The sequence below is a fragment of the Ranitomeya variabilis genome, chromosome 2, assembly GCF_051348905.1.
Source record: "Ranitomeya variabilis isolate aRanVar5 chromosome 2, aRanVar5.hap1, whole genome shotgun sequence".
In the NCBI taxonomy this organism is placed as follows: Eukaryota; Metazoa; Chordata; class Amphibia; order Anura; family Dendrobatidae; genus Ranitomeya; species Ranitomeya variabilis.
The window spans coordinates 208,200,470-208,219,803 of NC_135233.1; the positions used below are offsets into that span (position 1 = coordinate 208,200,470).

Consider the following 19,334-nt stretch of genomic DNA (forward strand, 5'->3'; position numbering starts at 1 on the left):
CCATTGCTGTGTGTGGTATCTGTCTCTCATTGTGTGCCACCGAAAACACTGTGTAATACTTGGCCATTTTTTTTTTTTGCTAAATTCTCCCTTTTCCAAAAAAAAAATTAGTGGGAGATAAATATTGGCAAGTCTGCCTCCGTGCCATTGCTGTGTGTGGTATCTGTCTCTCATTGTGTGGCACCGAAAACACTGTGTAATACTTGGCCTTTTTTTTTTTTTTTTTGGGTACATTCGCTCTTTTCCACAAAAAAAAATTAGTGGGAGATAAATATTGGCAAGTCTGCCTCCGTGCCATTGCTGTGTGTGGTATCTGTCTCTCATTGTGTGCCACCGAAAACACTGTGTAATACTTGGCCATTTTTTTTTTTTTTGCTAAATTCTCCCTTTTCCCCAAAAAAAAATTAGTGGGAGATAAATATTGGCAAGTCTGCCTCCGTGCCATTGCTGTGTGTGGTATCTGTCTCTCATTGTGTGCCACCGAAAACACTGTGTAATACTTGGCCATTTTTTTTTTTTTGCTAAATTCTCCCTTTTCCAAAAAAAAAATTAGTGGGAGATAAATATTGGCAAGTCTGCCTCTGTGCCATTGCTGTGTGTGGTATCTGTCTCTCATTGTGTGCCACCGAAAACACTGTGTAATACTTGGCCATTTTTTTTTTTTTGCTAAATTCTCCCTTTTCCAAAAAAAAAATTAGTGGGAGATAAATATTGGCAAGTCTGCCTCCGTGCCATTGCTGTGTGTGGTATCTGTCTCTCATTGTGTGCCACCGAAAACACTGCGTAATACTTGGCCATTTTTTTTTTTTTAGGGTAAATTCTCCCAGAAAAAAAAAAAAAATAGTGGGAGATTAAGATTGGCATTTCTGCTTGAGTGCTGGTCCTGTGTGTGCCATCTGTCTCAAATTATTGGGGCACAGAAAACCTAGTGTGTAACATTGGGCCTGATTTTCCTTTCAGTGTCAGGCACCTATAAAGGTATATATAAATCCTACAGAAGTTTGAGTTCACCTGATAAGTTGTTTTACAGTAACAAATAGCGTTACTTTGGTTACGTTTTGCAAACAATGAGGAAGTCTAGTGGAAGAGGTCGTGGCCGTGGGCGGTCATTGTCAGCTGGTAATGATGGTAGTGGTGGTGGAGCATCAGGTGGTCGTGGTAAAAGCAGTACAGCACCTAAGTCTCGAGTTGTTGAGCCAGGTTCGTTGTCTGGCTACACAAGGCCTCGAACGCTCTCTTTTCTGGGAGTAGGAAAACCACTTTTGAAGCCGGAGCAGGAGGAACAAGTATTGGCTTTCATTGCTGACTCTGCCTCTAACTCTTTCGCCTCCTCCTCGGAAAGTGCCAAATGTCAGAGCAGTGCATCGTCAGTGGATGCTCCCGGTCAGGAACAAGTCGCTTCCTTGTGTCCTTCACTAAAAACAACAGTTAAGGATGCGTCAGTCGACACAACAGGTTACTCCATGGAGCTCTTTACACATACCGTTCCTGGGTTACACAGTGAAAGAGTTAACAGGCTATGCCCATTAGAAGTTGAATCGGACATGGAGTGCACAGATGCACAGCCACAGCCAGATTACTATGCTGTTCCTTTGACTCAGACCAGAACATTGCCCTCGCAGTGTACTGAGGCAGAATCAAAACCAGCGGAGACTATGGTGCTCCGTCACGAACGCAATACCACCGGCTTACACGGTGACACAGACAAAGTTGCACACAACATAGAAGAGGAGGTCATAGATGACCCAGTTGTGGACCTCGATTGGCAGCCATTGGGGGAACAGGGTGCAGGCGGCAGTAGTTCTGAAGCGGAGGAGGAGGAGCCGCAGCAGGCATCAACATCACAACAGGTTCCAACTACCGGGCCCGTATCTGGCCAAAAACGCGTGGCAAAACCAAAACCAGTTGGAGGACAGCGTGGCCATCCAGTTAAAGAAGCTCAGTCTGCAATGCCTGAAAAGGTATCCGATAGTAGAAAGAGGGCAGTCTGGCATTTTTTTAAACAACATCCAAATGATCAGCGCAAAGTCATCTGTCAAAAATGTTCAACTACCTTAAGCAGAGGTCAGAATCTTAAAAGTCTAAATACAAGTTGCATGCATAGACATTTATCCACCATGCATTTGCAAGCCTGGACTAACTACCAAACGTCCCTAAAGTTTGCAGCACCCTCGGCCAATGAAGCTAGTCAGCAACGCTACATCCCTTCCCTCCCTGTAAGCCCACCATTTCTCGCGCCACCTGCAGTATCTGTGCAGCTTTCGTCGCCAGGCCAAAGCAGTCAGGGAATCACCAGGTTAGTAGTAGGAAACACTGCATGTAGGGCACCGGCAAGAATACCATCTCCAACCCTCTCTCACTCACCCATGTCCACCGGCACCACCGCTAGTTCCATGATCTCCAGCTCTCCAGTCCAGCTCACCCTACATGAGACTCTTGTTAGGAAAAGGAAGTACTCATCCTCGCATCCGCGTACACAGGGTTTGAACGCCCACATTGCTAGACTAATCTCATTAGAGATGATGCCCTACCGGTTAGTTGAAAGCGAAGCTTTCAAAGCGCTGATGGACTACGCTGTACCACGCTACGAGCTACCCAGTCGGCACTTCTTTTCTAGAAAAGCCATCCCAGCCCTCCAACAGCATGTTAAAGACCGCATCGTCCATGCACTCAGGCAGTCTGTGACTACAAAGGTGCACCTGACAACAGATGCATGGACCAGTAGGCATGGCCAGGGACGTTACGTGTCCATCACGGCACACTGGGTGAATGTGGTAGATGCAGGGTCCACATGGGACAGCAATATTGGGACAGTTCTGCCTAGCCCACGGTCAAGGAAAGAGTTGGCTGTAGGCGTTCGCCCCCCCTCCTCCTCTTCCTCCTCCTTCTCCTGCAGAAGCGAGAGCTCGTCCACAGACCGCAGTCGCACATCCACTCCATCCGCAGCTGCCACTGTTGCACACCAGGTGTGCCATTATGGGACAGCTAGTGGCAAGCGTCAGCAGGCTGTATTGGCAATGAAGTGTTTGGGCGACAACAGACACACCGCGGAAGTTCTGTCCGAGTTCTTGCAGAATGAAACTCAGTCATGGCTGGGCACTGTACATCTTGAGGCGGGCAAGGTTGTGAGTGATAACGGAAGGAATTTCATGGCTGCCATAGCCCTTTCCCAACTGAAACACATTCCTTGCCTGGCTCACACCTTAAACCTGGTGGTGCAGTGCTTCCTGAAAAGTTACCCGGGGTTACCCGACCTGCTCCTCAAAGTGCGCAGACTTTGCTCGCATATCCGCCGTTCCCCCGTACACTCCAGCCGTATGCAGAACTATCAGCGGTCTTTGAACCTTCCCCAGCATCGCCTAATCATCGACCTTGCAACAATGTGGAACTCCACACTGCACATGCTTCAGAGACTGTGCGAACAGAGGCGTGCTGTTATGTTTTTGTGGGAGGATACACATACACGGGCAGGCAGTTGGATGGCAGACATGGAGTTGTCAGGTGTGCAGTGGTCGAAGCTACAAGACCTGTGTCAAGTCCTTCAGTGTTTTGAGGAATGCACACGGCTGGTTAGTGCAGACAACGCCATAATAAGCATGAGAATCCCCCTAATGCGTCTGCTGATGCAAAGTTTGACGCACATAAAGGAGCAGGAGTCTGCAGCCGAGGAAGAGGAAAGCCTTGATGACAGTCAGCCATTGTCTGGTCAGGGCCGTGTAGAGGACGCGGTAGCGGGCGAAGAGGAGGAGGAGGACGAGGCGGATGATGGGGATGAGTACTTTTTGAATGAGGAAGCTTCTCCTGGGCCAACAGAAATTAGTGGCATTGCAAGGCCGGGTTCTGTTTTTTTAACCCCTTCCCGACCTTTGACGCATACGCTGCGTCATGAAAGTCTGTGCCTTCCCGACCTATGACGCAGCGTATGCGTCATGGAGGGATCGCGTCCCTGCAGATCGGGTGAAGGGGTTAACTCCCATTTTACCCGATCTGCAGAGACAGGGGGAGTGGTGCTTCAGCCCAGGGGGGGTGGCTTCACCCCCCCGTGGCTACGATCGCTCTGATTGGCTGTTGAAAGTGAAACTGCCAATCAGAGCGATTTGTAATATTTCACCTAAAAAACTGGTGAAATATTACAATCCAGCCATGGCCGATGCTGCAATATCATCGGCCATGGCTGGAAAACCTGAAGTCACCCCCCCCACACCCACCGATCGCCCCCCCCAGCCCTCCGTTAGTCCTCCGGTCCCCTCCGTCCGCCTGCCGGCTCCCCCGTCCTCCTGTCCGCTCCCTCCTTGCTCAGGATCCCCCCCCGGTGCTCCGACGCCCCCCCCCCGTGCCCCGATCCACCCCCCCACCACCCCTTCATACTTACCGATCCTCCCGGTTTCCGGCCGTCTCCTCGCTGGGCGCAGCCATCTTGGAAAATGGCGGGCGCATGCTCAGTGCGCCCGCCGAATCTGCCAGTCGGCAGATTCCTTACAGGTACATTTTGATCGCTGTGGTAGGTTCTATCACAGCGATCAAAATAAAAAAAATAATAAATAACCCCCCCCCTTTATCACCCCCATAGGGACAATAATAAAATAAAGAATTTTTTTTTTTTCTTTCCACTAGGGTTAGGGTTAGAACTAGGGTTAGAACTAGGGGTAGGGTTAGGGGTAGGGTTAGGGTTACGGGTAGGGTTAGGGGTAGGGTTATGGCATGTGCACACAGAGCGGATCCGCAGCGGATCGGCCGCGGATCGGCAGCGGATCGGCAGCGGATCCGCAGCGGATCGGCAGCGGATCCGCAGCGGATCGGCCGCGGATCCGCAGCGGATGGGCAGCGGATCGGCCGCGGATCCGCAGCGGATGGGCAGCGGATCGGCCGCGGATCCGCAGCGGATCGGCCGCGGATCCGCAGCGGATCGGCCGCGGATCCGCAGCGGATGGGCAGCGGATGGGCAGCGGATCGGCCGCGGATCGGCAGCGGATGGGCAGCGGATCGGCAGCGGATGGGCAGCGGATCGGCAGCGGATCCGCCGCGGATCCGCAGCGGATGGGCAGCGGATCGGCAGCGGATGGGCAGCGGATCCGCAGCGGATTGGCCGCGGATCCGCAGCGGATTGGCAGCGGATCCGCAGCGGATTGGCCGCTGCGAATTCGAAGCAGTTTTCCATCAGGTTTACAGTACCATGTACACCTAAGGAAAACCAAATCCGCTGTGCCCATGGTGCGGAAAATTCCGTGCAGAAACGCTGCGTTGTATTTTCCGCAGCATGTCAATTCTTTGTGCGGATTCCGCAGCGTTTTACACCTGTTCCTCAATAGGAATCCGCAGGTGAAATCCGCACAAAAAAACACTGGAAATCTGCTGTAAATCCACAGGTAAAACGCAGTGCCTTTTACCTGCAGATTTTTCAAAAATCGTGCGGAAAAATCTCACACGAATCCGCAACGTGGGCACATAGCCTTAGGGTTAGGGTTGGAATTAGAGTTAGGGTTGGAATTAGGGCTAGGGTTTGAAATAGGGTTAAAATTAGGCTTGTGGTTAGGGTTACGGATAGGGTTAGGGGTGTGTTGGGGTTACAGTTGTGGTTAGGGTTGGGATTAGGGTTACGGTTGGGATTAGGGTTAGGATTAGGGTTGGAATTAGGGTTACGGGTGTGTTGCGGTTAGGGTTGTGGTTAGGGGTGTGTTGGGGTTAGGGTTGTGATTAGGGTTATGGCTACAGTTGGGATTAGGATTAGGGGTGTGTTGGGGTTAGTGTTGAAGTTAGAATTGAGGGGTTTCCACTGTTTAGGCACATCAGGGGTCTCCAAACGCAACATGGCGCCACCATTGATTCCAGCCAATCTTGCGTTCAAAAAGTCAAATGGTGCTCCCGCCCTTCCAAGCCCCGACGTGTGCCCAAACAGTGGTTTACCCCCACATTTGGGGTACCAGCGTACTCAGGACAAACTGGGCAACAACTGTTGGGGTCCAATTTCTCCTGTTACCCTTGCAAAAATAAAAAATTACTTGCTAAAACATAATTTTTGAGAAAAGAACAATTATTTTTTATTTTCACGGCTCTGCGTTATAAACTTCTGTGAAGCACTTGGGGGTTGAAAGTGCTCACCACACATCTAGATAAGTTCCTTCGGGGGTCTAGTTTCCAAAATGGGGTCACTTGTGGGGTGTTTCTACTGTTTAGGCACATCAGGGGCTCTGCAAATGCAATGTGACGCCCGCAGACCATTCCATCAAAGTCTGCATTTCAAATGTCACTACTTCCCTTCCGAGCCCTGACGTGCGCCCAAACAGTGGTTTACCCCCACATATGGGGTATCAACGTACTCACAACAAACTGGGCAACAAATATTGGGGTCCAAATTCTCCTGTTACCCTTGTGAAAATAAAAAATTGCTTGCTAAAACATCTTTTTTGAGGAAAGAAAAATGATTTTTTATTTTCACGGCTCTGCGTTGTAAACTTCTGTGAAGCACTTGGGGGTTCAAAGTGCTCACCACACATCTAGATAAGTTCCCTTGGGGGTCTAGTTTCCAAAATGGAGTCACTTGTGGGGAGTTCCTACTGTTTAGGCACATCAGGGGCTCTGCAAACGCAACCTGATGCCCGCAGAGCATTCCATCAAAGTCTGCATTTCAAAACGTCACTACTTCCCTTCCGAACCCCGACGTGTGCCAAAACAGTGGTTTACCCCCACATATGGGGTATCAGCGTACTCAGGAGAAACTGGACAACAACTTTTGGGGTCCAATTTCTCCTGTTACTCTTGCAAAAATAAAAAAATTCTGGGCTAAAAAAATATTTTTGAGGAAAGGAAACACATTTTTTATTTTCACGGCTCTGCGTTATAAACTTCTGTGAAGCACTTGGGGGTTCAAAGTGCTCACCACACATCTAGATAAGTTCCCTTGGGGGTCTAGTTTCCAAAATGGAGTCACTTGTGGGGAGTTCCTACTGTTTAGGCACATCAGGGGCTCTGCAAACGCAACCTGATGCCCGCAGAGCATTCCATCAAAGTCTGCATTTCAAAACGTCACTACTTCCCTTCCGAACCCCGACGTGTGCCAAAACAGTGGTTTACCCCCACATATGGGGTATCAGCGTACTCAGGAGAAACTGGACAACAACTTTTGGGGTCTAATTTCTCCTGTTACTCTTGCAAAAATAAAAAAATTCTGGGCTAAAAAAATATTTTTGAGGAAAGGAAACACATTTTTTATTTTCACGGCTCTGCGTTATAAACTTCTGTGAAGCACTTGGGGGTTCAAAGTGCTCACCACACATCTAGATTAGTTCCTTGGGAGGTCTAGTTTCCAAAATGGAGTCACTTGTGCGGGAGCTCCAATGTTTAGGCACACAGGGGCTCTCCAAACGCGACATGGTGTCCGCTAATGATTGGAGCTAATTTTCCATTCAAAAAGCCAAATGGCGTGCCTTCCCTTCTGAGCCCTGCCGTGCGCCCAAACAGTGGTTTACCCCCACATATGGGGTATCATCGTACTCAGGACAAACTGGACAACAACAATTGGGATCCAATTTCTCCTATTACCCTTGGGAAAATAAAAAATTCTGGGCTAAAAATCATTTTTGAGGAAAGAAAAATTATTTTTTTATTTTCACGGCTCTGCGTTATAAACTTCTGTGAAACACCTGGGGGTTATAAGTGCTCACTATGCATCTAGATAAGTTCCTTGGGGGGTCTAGTTTCCAAAATGGGGTCACTTGTAGGGGAGCTCCAATGTTTAGGCACACAGGGGCTCTCCAAACGCGACATGGTGTCCGCTAACGATTGGAGCTAATTTTCCATTCAAAAAGTCAAATGGCACGCCTCCCCTTCCGAGCCTTGCCGTGCACCCAAACAGTGGTTTACCCCCACATATGAGGTATCTGCATACTCAGGAGAAATTGCCCAACAAATTTTAGGATCCATTTTATCCTGTTGCCCATGTGAAAATGAAAGAATTGAGGCTAAAAGAAATTTTGTGTGAAAAAAAAGTACTTTTTCATTTTTGCGGATCAATTTGTGAAGCACCTGGGGGTTTAAAGTGCTCACTATGCCTCTAGATGAGTTCCTTGGGGGGTCTAGTTTCCAAAATGGGGTCACTTGTGGAGGAGCTCCAATGTTTAGGCACACAGGGGCTTTCCAAACGCGACATGGTGTCCGCTAACGATGGAGATAATTTTTCATTCAAAAAGTCAAATGGCGCTCCTTCCCTTCCGAGCCTTACCATGTGCCCAAACAGTGGTTTACCCCCACATGTGAGGTATTGGTGTACTCAGGAGAAATTGCCCAACAAAATTTAGGATCCATTTTATCCTGTTGCCCATGTGAAAATGAAAAAATTGAGGCAAAAATAATTTTTTTGTGAAAAAAAAGTACTTTTTCATTTTTACGGATCAATTTGTGAAGCACCTGGGGGTTTAAAGTGCTCACTATGCTTCTAGATAAGTTCCTTGGGGGGTCTAGTTTCCAAAATGGGGTCACTTGTGGGGGAGCTCCAATGTTTAGGCACACGGGGGCTCTCCAAACGTGACATGGTGTCCGCTAAAGATTGGAGCCAATTTTTCATTCAAAAAGTCAAATGGCGCTCCTTCCCTTCCGAGCCCTGCCGTGCGCCCAAACAGTGGTTTACCCCCACATATGAGGTATCAGCGTACTCAGAACAAATTGGACAACAACTTTCGTGGTCCAGTTTCTCCTTTTACCCTTGGGAAAATAAAAAAATTGTTGCTAAAAGATCATTTTTGTGACAAAAAAGTTAAATGTTCATTTTTTCCTTCCATGTTGCTTCTGCTGCTGTGAAACACCTGAAGGGTTAATAAACTTCTTGAATGTGGTTTTGAGCACCTTGAGGGGTGCAGTTTTTAGAATGGTGTCACTTTTGGGTATTTTCAGCCATATAGAACCCTCAAAATGACTTCAAATGTGAGGTGGTCCCTAAAAAAAATGGTTTTGTAAATTTTGTTGTAAAAATGAGAAATCACTGGTCAAATTTTAACCCTTATAACTTCCTAGCAAAAAAAAAAATTGTTTCCAAAATTGTGCTGATGTAAAGTAGACATGTGGGAAACGTTATTTATTAACTATTTTGTGTCACATAACTCTCTGGTTTAACAGAATAAAAATTCAAAATGTGAAAATTGCGAAATTTTCAAATTTGTTGCCAAATTTCCGTTTTTTTCACAAATAAACTCAGAAATTATCGACCTAAATTTACCACTAACATGAAGCCCAATATGTCACGAAAAAACAATCTCAGAATCGCTAGGATCCGTTGAAGCGTTCCTGAGTTATTACCTCATAAAGGGACACTGGTCAGAATTTCAAAAAACGGCAAGGTCATTAAGGCCAAAATAGGCTGGGTCATGAAGGGGTTAAGGGAGACAAGTGACGTAGATTTGCCTGTAACTGCCCCTCCAACCAGCACAACCGCAGATTTGACAACTGGAACTTTGGCTCACATGGCGGATTATGCCTTACGTATCCTCAAAAGGGACACACGCATTATAAAAATGATGAGCGATGATGATTACTGGTTGGCCTGCATCCTTGACCCTCGCTATAAAGGCAAATTGCAAAATATTATGCCACATGAGAACCTCGAACAAATATTAGCAACCAAACAAGCTACTCTTGTAGACCGTTTGATTCAGGCATTTCCAGCACACAGCGCCGGTGATGGTTCTCACACGAGCTGCAGGGGGCTACATGGCAGAGGTGTTAGAGGTGCACAGATCAGAAGTGGCGTTGGACAGAGGGGTTTTCTGACCAGGTTGTGGAGTGATTTCGCAATGACCGCAGACAGGACAGGTACTGCAGCATATATTCAAAGTGACAGGAGACAACATTTGTCCAGTATGGTTACTAACTATTTTTCATCCCTTATCGATGTTCTCCCTCAACCGTCATTCCCATTTGATTACTGGGCATCCAAATTAGACACCTGGCCTGAATTGGCAGAATATGCATTGCAGGAGCTTGCTTGCCCAGCAGCTAGTGTGCTATCCGAAAGAGTATTCAGTGCTGCTGGTTCAATATTAACCGAAAAAAGGACTCGTCTGGCTACCCAAAATGTGGATGATCTCACCTTCATTAAAATGAACCACTCCTGGATTTCAAATTATTTTGCCCCACCTTTCCCGGCTGACACCTAGCTTTCCTATAAAAATTGCTTGCTTGTGGACTGGTCTTACTGAGTGTTCCAATCTGTTAATTTGCAGCAGCTGTTTGTCCAGCATACGACATGTTTACACCTCCCCCAATGGGAAAACTCCCCCCACGGGGCCGTGGTCTCGCCACTTGGCGCAAGCACCAGTTACAGTGCTGTTTGTCTGAAGAGGTGGGTGTGCCCGCTTTTGGTCGACGGCACTGCCACTGGGTCCCTCATAGTACAATGTAGTGTCTCTGGCGGTGGTGGTGCGCACCCAACGTCAGACACACCATTGTAACATGAGGGGCCCTGGGGCGGTACCGCCGGCCACAAGAGAGTTCCCCCCCCCCGCTCAAACTGTGCTCTACCACATGCAAAATTATCTCGCACAGCTCCACCAATGTTTAGTCTATGCGCTGACATCATTCAATGCCTGGCACTGACAAACAATACCAATTTGTTGACATCTATGATGCTAGTTAAAGTAGTCTGGGTCAGTGTCCTATATTGACACCAGTAAATACTAATTTACTGCCAAATTACTTTGTCATAAACTCTGCAGATGAGCCCACCCCTGTACCTAAGCATGCCACCCTTTTTTTTATTTATAGTTGTTTTGCGAGACATTAACATCTATTTATTTTTTGGGAGTACTAACTGTATCAGACACTTCTTGCAATACTCCTCCACTGACCACAATGCTGCCTGCCTGTTTATCCATGTAACCGATTTAAAACTGCCATGACTGCCTATTGTTTGTTATTTTAGGCCTTTGATAGCCTGTCTGCGGCCCCTACTTGCAATACTCCTCCACTGACCACAATGCTGCCTGGAGTGCCTGCCTGTGTATCCATGTAACCGATTTAAAACTGCCATGCCTGCCTATTGTTTGTTATTTTAGGCCTTTGATAGCCTGTCTGCGGCCCCTACTTGCAATACTCCTCCACTGACCACAATGCTGCCTGCCGGTGTATCCATGTAACCGATTTAAAACTGCCATGCCTGCCTATTGTTTGTTATTTTAGGCCTTTGATAGCCTGTCTGCGGCCCCTACTTGCAATACTCCTCCACTGACCACAATGCTGCCTGGAGTGCCTGCCTGTGTATCCATGTAACCGATTTAAAACTGCCATGCCTGCCTATTGTTTGTTATTTTAGGCCTTTGATAGCCTGTCTGCGGCCCCTACTTGCAATACTCCTCCACTGACCACAATGCTGCCTGGAGTGCCTGCCTGTGTATCCATGTAACCGATTTAAAACTGCCATGCCTGCCTATTGTTTGTTATTTTAGGCCTTTGATAGCCTGTCTGCGGCCCCTACTTGCAATACTCCTCCACTGACCACAATGCTGCCTGCCTGTGTATCCATGTAACCGATTTAAAACTGCCATGCCTGCCTATTGTTTGTTATTTTAGGCCTTTGATAGCCTGTCTGCGGCCCCTACTTGCAATACTCCTCCACTGACCACAATGCTGCCTGCCTGTGTATCCATGTAACCGATTTAAAACTGCCATGCCTGCCTATTGTTTGTTATTTTAGGCCTTTGATAGCCTGTCTGCGGCCCCTACTTGCAATATTCCAGAAGATAAATATGAAGGGGGCACCACGGATTATATAATGGGATCACCCTGACCTCCAAAACAGTACATCAAAAAACAACAAAGAAAAAGACGAAGGTCATATGAATGGGGATCACCACACTTTGGATTTAGCAAAAAGTAGAAACAATTTTATTATGCTGCAAAAACACATGAAACACGCAATACAGAAAACAGACAGTTAAAAACAATTAAAAAAGCAACACACTTGTTCCTTAGAACCATGGCCCTTAATAAGGCCTGCACCTGCGCTATGGCAAATAGGGCAATGTCACATAGCATGAATACCTATATGGACACCACTGTACATACACTTAGTAATGCAATGAAATAGGCCCACAATAAAGTATACCCGGTGATCACTATGAGAGACAATCCTCTGACCCTGTATCATAAGCACCGTATACACCAGAGGGTTCTGCCATAAGTGCAGACTAATGTTCTCCCTCATACAGGCATGACCCTCACTTTAGCATGCACAGAGGTGAGTGGCCTCACACAAGTCACTGAATAAGGTCTATAGGTAAAATACCGAACATAGACCTCCATGTGTAGCCATACCATACAATACCATGGACATGTGCAGCCAAGTGGATAGCGCAAGTGGAAGAGGGACCCAACGCGTGTCGCCCCGCAAAGGAGGCTTCGTCAGGGGTACCGACCACTGTAACTGTTTTACCTTATATGCAGGTTCCAATAAAGTTTACCAATTGCAGCTGTGTGTGAGCTGCCGCGTGTAGGCTTCAGTGAAAAGACTTCCTGGTAGAAGGTACAACTGCGCAGATGCGCACAGTAACCACCCCCTACCAAGGTGCCATAGTAACCCAGTGTGTATAAACAATGCCATATCTGCATGCAGAGAGACTCGTCTCAAAGATTTATCTACCATACACTGGGCTGCAGTGTTTGCGGAGAGAGAAGATAACTATGTAAACATACTTTGCCTGCACATCCAAGGTCTCCGTGATCTGTAGTCACTTCATGTAAGCGTGCACAGGCTTGAATGGAGTGCTTCCTGGTAATGGACTCGACTGCGCAGCTGCACACAGTGACAGCCCCATGCCCAGGCACCATGGTAAAACAGCGTACACACACAGTGTTGTGTAACCCTGCAGGAACTCACATCTCAAGAGCAATACGCAGGTGTCAGGAATACCTGTCTTACGCCGGCTGCAATATCAGCAGAGACAGAAAATCTATATAGACTCACATCACTTGCCTGTCAGAGGTACCCATAATCTGTGGCCACCCCATATAAACGTTCGCAAGCTTGAATGAAGTGCTTCCTGGTAGTAAGCTGAACTGCGCAACGCGCACAATGACTACCTCATACCAAGGTACCATGGTAACACAGCATATACTAATAGTGCTGTGCAGCCCTGTAGGGATTCACATCCAGAAAGCAATACACAGGCATCAAAGATACCTGTCTTGCACTGGACTGCACAAAATATTCAAAATAGCCATATACCTAATTTGTACCCATCCAAGGGGCCCACATATAGGCTATAGAGCTACAGAGAACGGTGAACATCTACCCCGGAATACAATTCTACATAGATATTTCAGAGTAAGAAGGCGCAGATGTCACCTGCAAATTCTAAAGATAGAATGATATCTAGCCATGATAAAATCATGCAGATGTTAAACATGCCTGTCTTAGAAATGGCTAGTATAGAAAAATAGCCTACCCCAAAACACGGAAGTACTAATGATAATCCCATATGCACACACATAAGAATATAAGAGTAAGAAGGCGCAGGTGTCACTTGCAAAATATAAGAATAAACTATTATCTAATAACGATCGAATCATGCCGGTATAGACAAGCCTATCCTACAGATAGCTTATGTCAATTATGCTATGAGAGAAAAAAAAAAAAAAAAAAAAAAAAAAAAAAAAGCCAAGGTATATGTGCATATCCCTATAGGGCTTAATCTGGGAAACAAAACTGCCATGTAGATGACATATAGAACACGTACTACAGGCCCCCAGATGCATGAGGACATATGAATCCCGCCAGCCAGGTTCAAATGCAACGCCGCTGGTATTCCAAAACACACCTAGATGTTGAACTAAATCAAAAAAATATATAACGTTGGAGTGGTGTCCAAATAGGCAAAAGTGATGTCCATATAGGTACAATTTAGACCTAGAGAGTCACAAAGCAAAACCAAACACTATAATAACTATTTAAAGCTGTTTATAAAAGCCCGTAAAGAGCAAGTCCTCATTAAGGCCAAATGGTGTAACGCTGTTCAGTTCATAAATCCATTTTGATTCCCGTCTCAGGAGATCCAAAGAGATATCTCCACCTCTAATGTTGGTCCGAACCCCTTCTAGTCCCATGACCTTGGTTCCTTTCCAATGAGCACCGTGTGCCTCCAGATAATGCGCTGCCACCGACGTCAAAGTCTTCCCTTTGTTGTTATCACTCCGGGCCGTTGTAATATTAGAGAAATGTTGTTGGATACGTCTCCTAAATTCTTGGGTTGTCTGTCCAACGTACACCTTGGGACATGGACATATCAGAGCGTACACAAGGTTTCGTGATTTACAGTTAAAGTACATTTTGATAGGCATCTGTGAAAGAGGAAATGGTAAAGACATTAGTTCATCCCGAACTGTGAAAGGGCAGATGTTACAGCTCCCACAAGGGAATGTCCCCCTAAGTTTGATCCCCCTGTTTAAATGTTTAACAGGTCGCTGAAAATGACTATGGCTGAGGAGGTCCCTAAAATTCCTAGCCCTTCGTGAGATCAAATTGGGCTGTGTAGAAATAAACGATTTTAATTTAGATTCCCCCAGCAGAATATTCCAATACTTAGACAGAATACCTCGCACATCCTCCCACTGGTTGTTGTACGATGTAACAATACCAAGTGGCCTGTCTCGCACCTTATCTTGGGGTTGTAATAGCTCCTCCCGTCTCCTATCCCTAGCCGACACAAAGGCCTGTGTGATTACCTTCTGTGGGTAGCCTCTCTCACGGAATCTTGAAGTGAGTTCTCGGGATTCTCTGAGAAAATCAGCATGATGGGAACAGTTTCTTTTAACTCTGTAGAATTGGCCCTTAGGGATTCCCTTTTTAAGATGCTGGGGATGAAAACTGGAGAAATGCAATAAACTGTTAGTCGCAGTAGGTTTTCGGTAAAGGGTGCTAGTGACTCTGGTGTCATGTAGAGAAAGTTTCAAGTCCAAAAATTCAATCTCAGTCTGTGAATACTGCGACGTAAGATGGATATTCCAGGGATTATCATTCAATATTCCCACAAACTCTTGGCATTCTGTCTTGGTACCTGTCCAAAAGAATAGAACGTCATCAATGTAACGTACCCATTTGACGACATGTTTTGAAAATTCCTCAAGACGATACACCCTCGTCACTTCCCACCACCCTAAAAACAGGTTGGCGTACGCCGGAGCACACCGAGCCCCCATGGCGGTCCCTCTTACCTGTCTATAGAAGACACGGTCAAACGTAAAGTAGTTTTTGTCCAATATGAACAACAACAAATCCAATAAGAAGGAATCGTGTCCTCTGCCGCCAGATGTATTAAGATCCAAAAAATATGACACAGCCTGTATCCCCAGTTGATGTCCTATACAGGTGTAGAGTGACTCTACATCTAGAGTCACAAGCCAGGTATTGGGAGGAACGACCAGATCCTGAATCTGTAGAATCAATGACGTAGAGTCCCTAATAAAGGAATCAAGAGATGTAACTAGGGGCTGCAGGAAAAAGTCCACATATATGCAAGGCCGTTCCAAAAGTCCCCCAATCCCCGACACGATGGGCCTCCCTGGTGGCGCCTGTACCGATTTGTGCACTTTTGGGAGCATATAGAAGGTGGGCGTACGGGGATGGGAATTCATCATGAACTCCTTCTCTCGTTTGTTGATGATGCTATGAGAGAATGCAGCATCCAATAGTTGGTGTAATTTCAACTGAAAAACACGAGAGGGATCCGAGGGAAGAACCTGATAACACTCAGTGTTAGATAGTTGACGCCTTGCCTCCTGAGTGTACAGGTCTACTGGCCAGATCACCAAATTCCCCCCTTTATCCGCTTCGCGGATCACAAAATCTCTATTGGAGCCTAATTTGGTAATGGCGAATTGTTCTTTCCTACTGAGATTCCTACCTCTATTAGGGTCCAATTTCAAGTGGTGTACTTCTCTACAAACCGAGTTGAAAAAACTCTGCACCGCCGGAAATAGTGAAAATGAAGGGGTGGCTTGAGAGGGCAATCTCCCCGTAAACCTCCTTCTGCCAAACCCATCCTCACCTTCATCAAGCAGGTCCAGTAAATCCCTAAGAACCCCTCTGTCACTTGCAGGCAGATCATCAATGGCAGATGGTTGATGGAATAGCAGTTTAAAAGTGAGTTGCCTGCAGAAAAGATATACATCCTTAATCAATGTAAATTTATCAAGACCTCCCATAGGGCAAAAAGACAAACCCTTCTCAAGTACCGAAGTCTCCAGTTCCGAGAGTGTATAGTTTGACAGATTAATAATCTGTAACTTACCCCCTCCAGGCCCCAGGTCCTGATCTCCTCCTGTTAATAACGTTTCTTGTTCTGACGCGTTTCCCGTTTGTGCCGGGGGGACCAAGCCTGATAATTCCTGGACTGTTTCTTTTGGGGTGGATTTCTTCCTTCTACCCCTCCTGTGGCGCCTTCGGTATCGCTCGGGTCCGTAGATAAAAAATCATCGCTAGACGGTATATCTGTAGCCAAGGTAGTATTACTATTGCTGGGTCTGATGTTAGCCCAGGCTCTGGCATTCCCCTTATGTGTCCATTTAAATGCACGGCCGCTTTTGAAATCAGACTGGTCCCTTTTAAATTTATGTTTTTTCCTCCCAATCACCTCTTTCTCAAAGTTGTCTATAGTCAATTTCAATGTTGCCTGAAATGGATCCACCAACGTCTTTCTATCAAATTTCTCAAGCTTAATCTCACATATTTTGATTTTGTCTCTTAGCACCTCCAAGGTCTTGTGATCATGTTCTAACAGCATATCAATGATAATCTGAGAGCACTTTAATAAACCCTGTTCCCATGACTTTTGGAAACCATTGTCAGCTTCCCATGCAGGGAAAATTTGTACCCTCAGGCCTCTGGGCACCAAACCAACCCTTTTATACTCCTCTAGTGTCTTTACGTTCCACCAAGATTTAGTCAGTGCTTTATGCAGCGAAGTCAATTCCCTAGTCACTCCCTGAAAATTACCATCCTGTGCACTTTCAGAAGAAACTCCACACTGCTCATCACAAAAAATGCCACTGGCCTGATTATTCCACGCGGCTTCCCTAGTGGCTAAATCCATAATATCAAAAAGATATCACTTCCAATTTTCAACAAATAAACCGTGTGCCGTCACCCAGAAAATGTGGCCAAAAAGCCACATATACCAAGAACCACAGAAGATAAATATGAAGGGGGCACCACGGATTATATAATGGGATCACCCTGACCTCCAAAACAGTACATCAAAAAACAACAAAGAAAAAGACGAAGGTCATATGAATGGGGATCACCACACTTTGGATTTAGCAAAAAGTAGAAACAATTTTATTATGCTGCAAAAACACATGAAACACGCAATACAGAAAACAGACAGTTAAAAACAATTAAAAAAGCAACACACTTGTTCCTTAGAACCATGGCCCTTAATAAGGCCTGCACCTGCGCTATGGCAAATAGGGCAATGTCACATAGCATGAATACCTATATGGACACCACTGTACATACACTTAGTAATGCAATGAAATAGGCCCACAATAAAGTATACCCGGTGATCACTATGAGAGACAATCCTCTGACCCTGTATCATAAGCACCGTATACACCAGAGGGTTCTGCCATAAGTGCAGACTAATGTTCTCCCTCATACAGGCATGACCCTCACTTTAGCATGCACAGAGGTGAGTGGCCTCACACAAGTCACTGAATAAGGTCTATAGGTAAAATACCGAACATAGACCTCCATGTGTAGCCATACCATACAATACCATGGACATGTGCAGCCAAGTGGATAGCGCAAGTGGAAGAGGGACCCAACGCGTGTCGCCCCGCAAAGGAGGCTTCGTCAGGGGTACCGACCACTGTAACTGTTTTACCTTATATGCAGGTTCCAATAAAGTTTACCAATTGCAGCTGTGTGTGAGCTGCCGCGTGTAGGCTTCAGTGAAAAGACTTCCTGGTAGAAGGTACAACTGCGCAGATGCGCACAGTAACCACCCCCTACCAAGGTGCCATAGTAACCCAGTGTGTATAAACAATGCCATATCTGCATGCAGAGAGACTCGTCTCAAAGATTTATCTACCATACACTGGGCTGCAGTGTTTGCGGAGAGAGAAGATAACTATGTAAACATACTTTGCCTGCACATCCAAGGTCTCCGTGATCTGTAGTCACTTCATGTAAGCGTGCACAGGCTTGAATGGAGTGCTTCCTGGTAATGGACTCGACTGCGCAGCTGCACACAGTGACAGCCCCATGCCCAGGCACCATGGTAACACAGCGTACACACACAGTGTTGTGTAACCCTGCAGGAACTCACATCTCAAGAGCAATACGCAGGTGTCAGGAATACCTGTCTTACGCCGGCTGCAATATCAGCAGAGACAGAAAATCTATATAGACTCACATCACTTGCCTGTCAGAGGTACCCATAATCTGTGGCCACCCCATATAAACGTTCGCAAGCTTGAATGAAGTGCTTCCTGGTAGTAAGCTGAACTGCGCAACGCGCACAATGACTACCTCATACCAAGGTACCATGGTAACACAGCATATACTAATAGTGCTGTGCAGCCCTGTAGGGATTCACATCCAGAAAGCAATACACAGGCATCAAAGATACCTGTCTTGCACTGGACTGCACAAAATATTCAAAATAGCCATATACCTAATTTGTACCCATCCAAGGGGCCCACATATAGGCTATAGAGCTACAGAGAACGGTGAACATCTACCCCGGAATACAATTCTACATAGATATTTCAGAGTAAGAAGGCGCAGATGTCACCTGCACATTCTAAAGATAGAATGATATCTAGCCATGATAAAATCATGCAGATGTTAAACATGCCTGTCTTAGAAATGGCTAGTATAGAAAAATAGCCTACCCCAAAACACGGAAGTACTAATGATAATCCCATATGCACACACATAAGAATATAAGAGTAAGAAGGCGCAGGTGTCACTTGCAAAATATAAGAATAAACTATTATCTAATAACGATCGAATCATGCCGGTTTTACCATGGTGCCTGGGCATGGGGCTGTCACTGTGTGCAGCTGCGCAGTCGAGTCCATTACCAGGAAGCACTCCATTCAAGCCTGTGCACGCTTACATGAAGTGACTACAGATCACGGAGACCTTGGATGTGCAGGCAAAGTATGTTTACATAGTTATCTTCTCTCTCCGCAAACACTGCAGCCCAGTGTATGGTAGATAAATCTTTGAGACGAGTCTCTCTGCATGCAGATATGGCATTGTTTATACACACTGGGTTACTATGGCACCTTGGTAGGGGGTGGTTACTGTGCGCATCTGCGCAGTTGTACCTTCTACCAGGAAGTCT

General features: G+C 46.2%; 1 protein-coding gene and 1 long non-coding RNA gene across 2 annotated transcripts in view; both read right to left on the reverse strand.

Moving 5' to 3' along the window:
• Nucleotides 1-12,828, reverse strand: part of LOC143804922 (rab GTPase-activating protein 1-like) — a 99,706-nt gene extending 86,878 nt beyond the window's left edge. Inside the window, exon 1 of the mRNA XM_077283529.1 lies at nt 12,679-12,828. Coding sequence (XP_077139644.1) covers nt 12,679-12,813 — 135 coding nt within the window. The 5' untranslated portion in view covers nt 12,814-12,828. The remainder of the gene's footprint in view (nt 1-12,678) is intronic.
• A 170-nt stretch (nt 12,829-12,998) lies between these two features.
• LOC143809244 (uncharacterized) lies at nt 12,999-17,107 on the reverse strand. The gene is made up of 5 exons (XR_013222169.1): nt 16,272-17,107; nt 16,029-16,132; nt 15,196-15,439; nt 14,707-15,038; nt 12,999-14,322 (listed from the first exon to the last, which is right to left on the reverse strand). It is a non-coding gene; the product is annotated as an uncharacterized LOC143809244 (long non-coding RNA).
• Nucleotides 17,108-19,334: the final 2,227 nt, after the last annotated feature.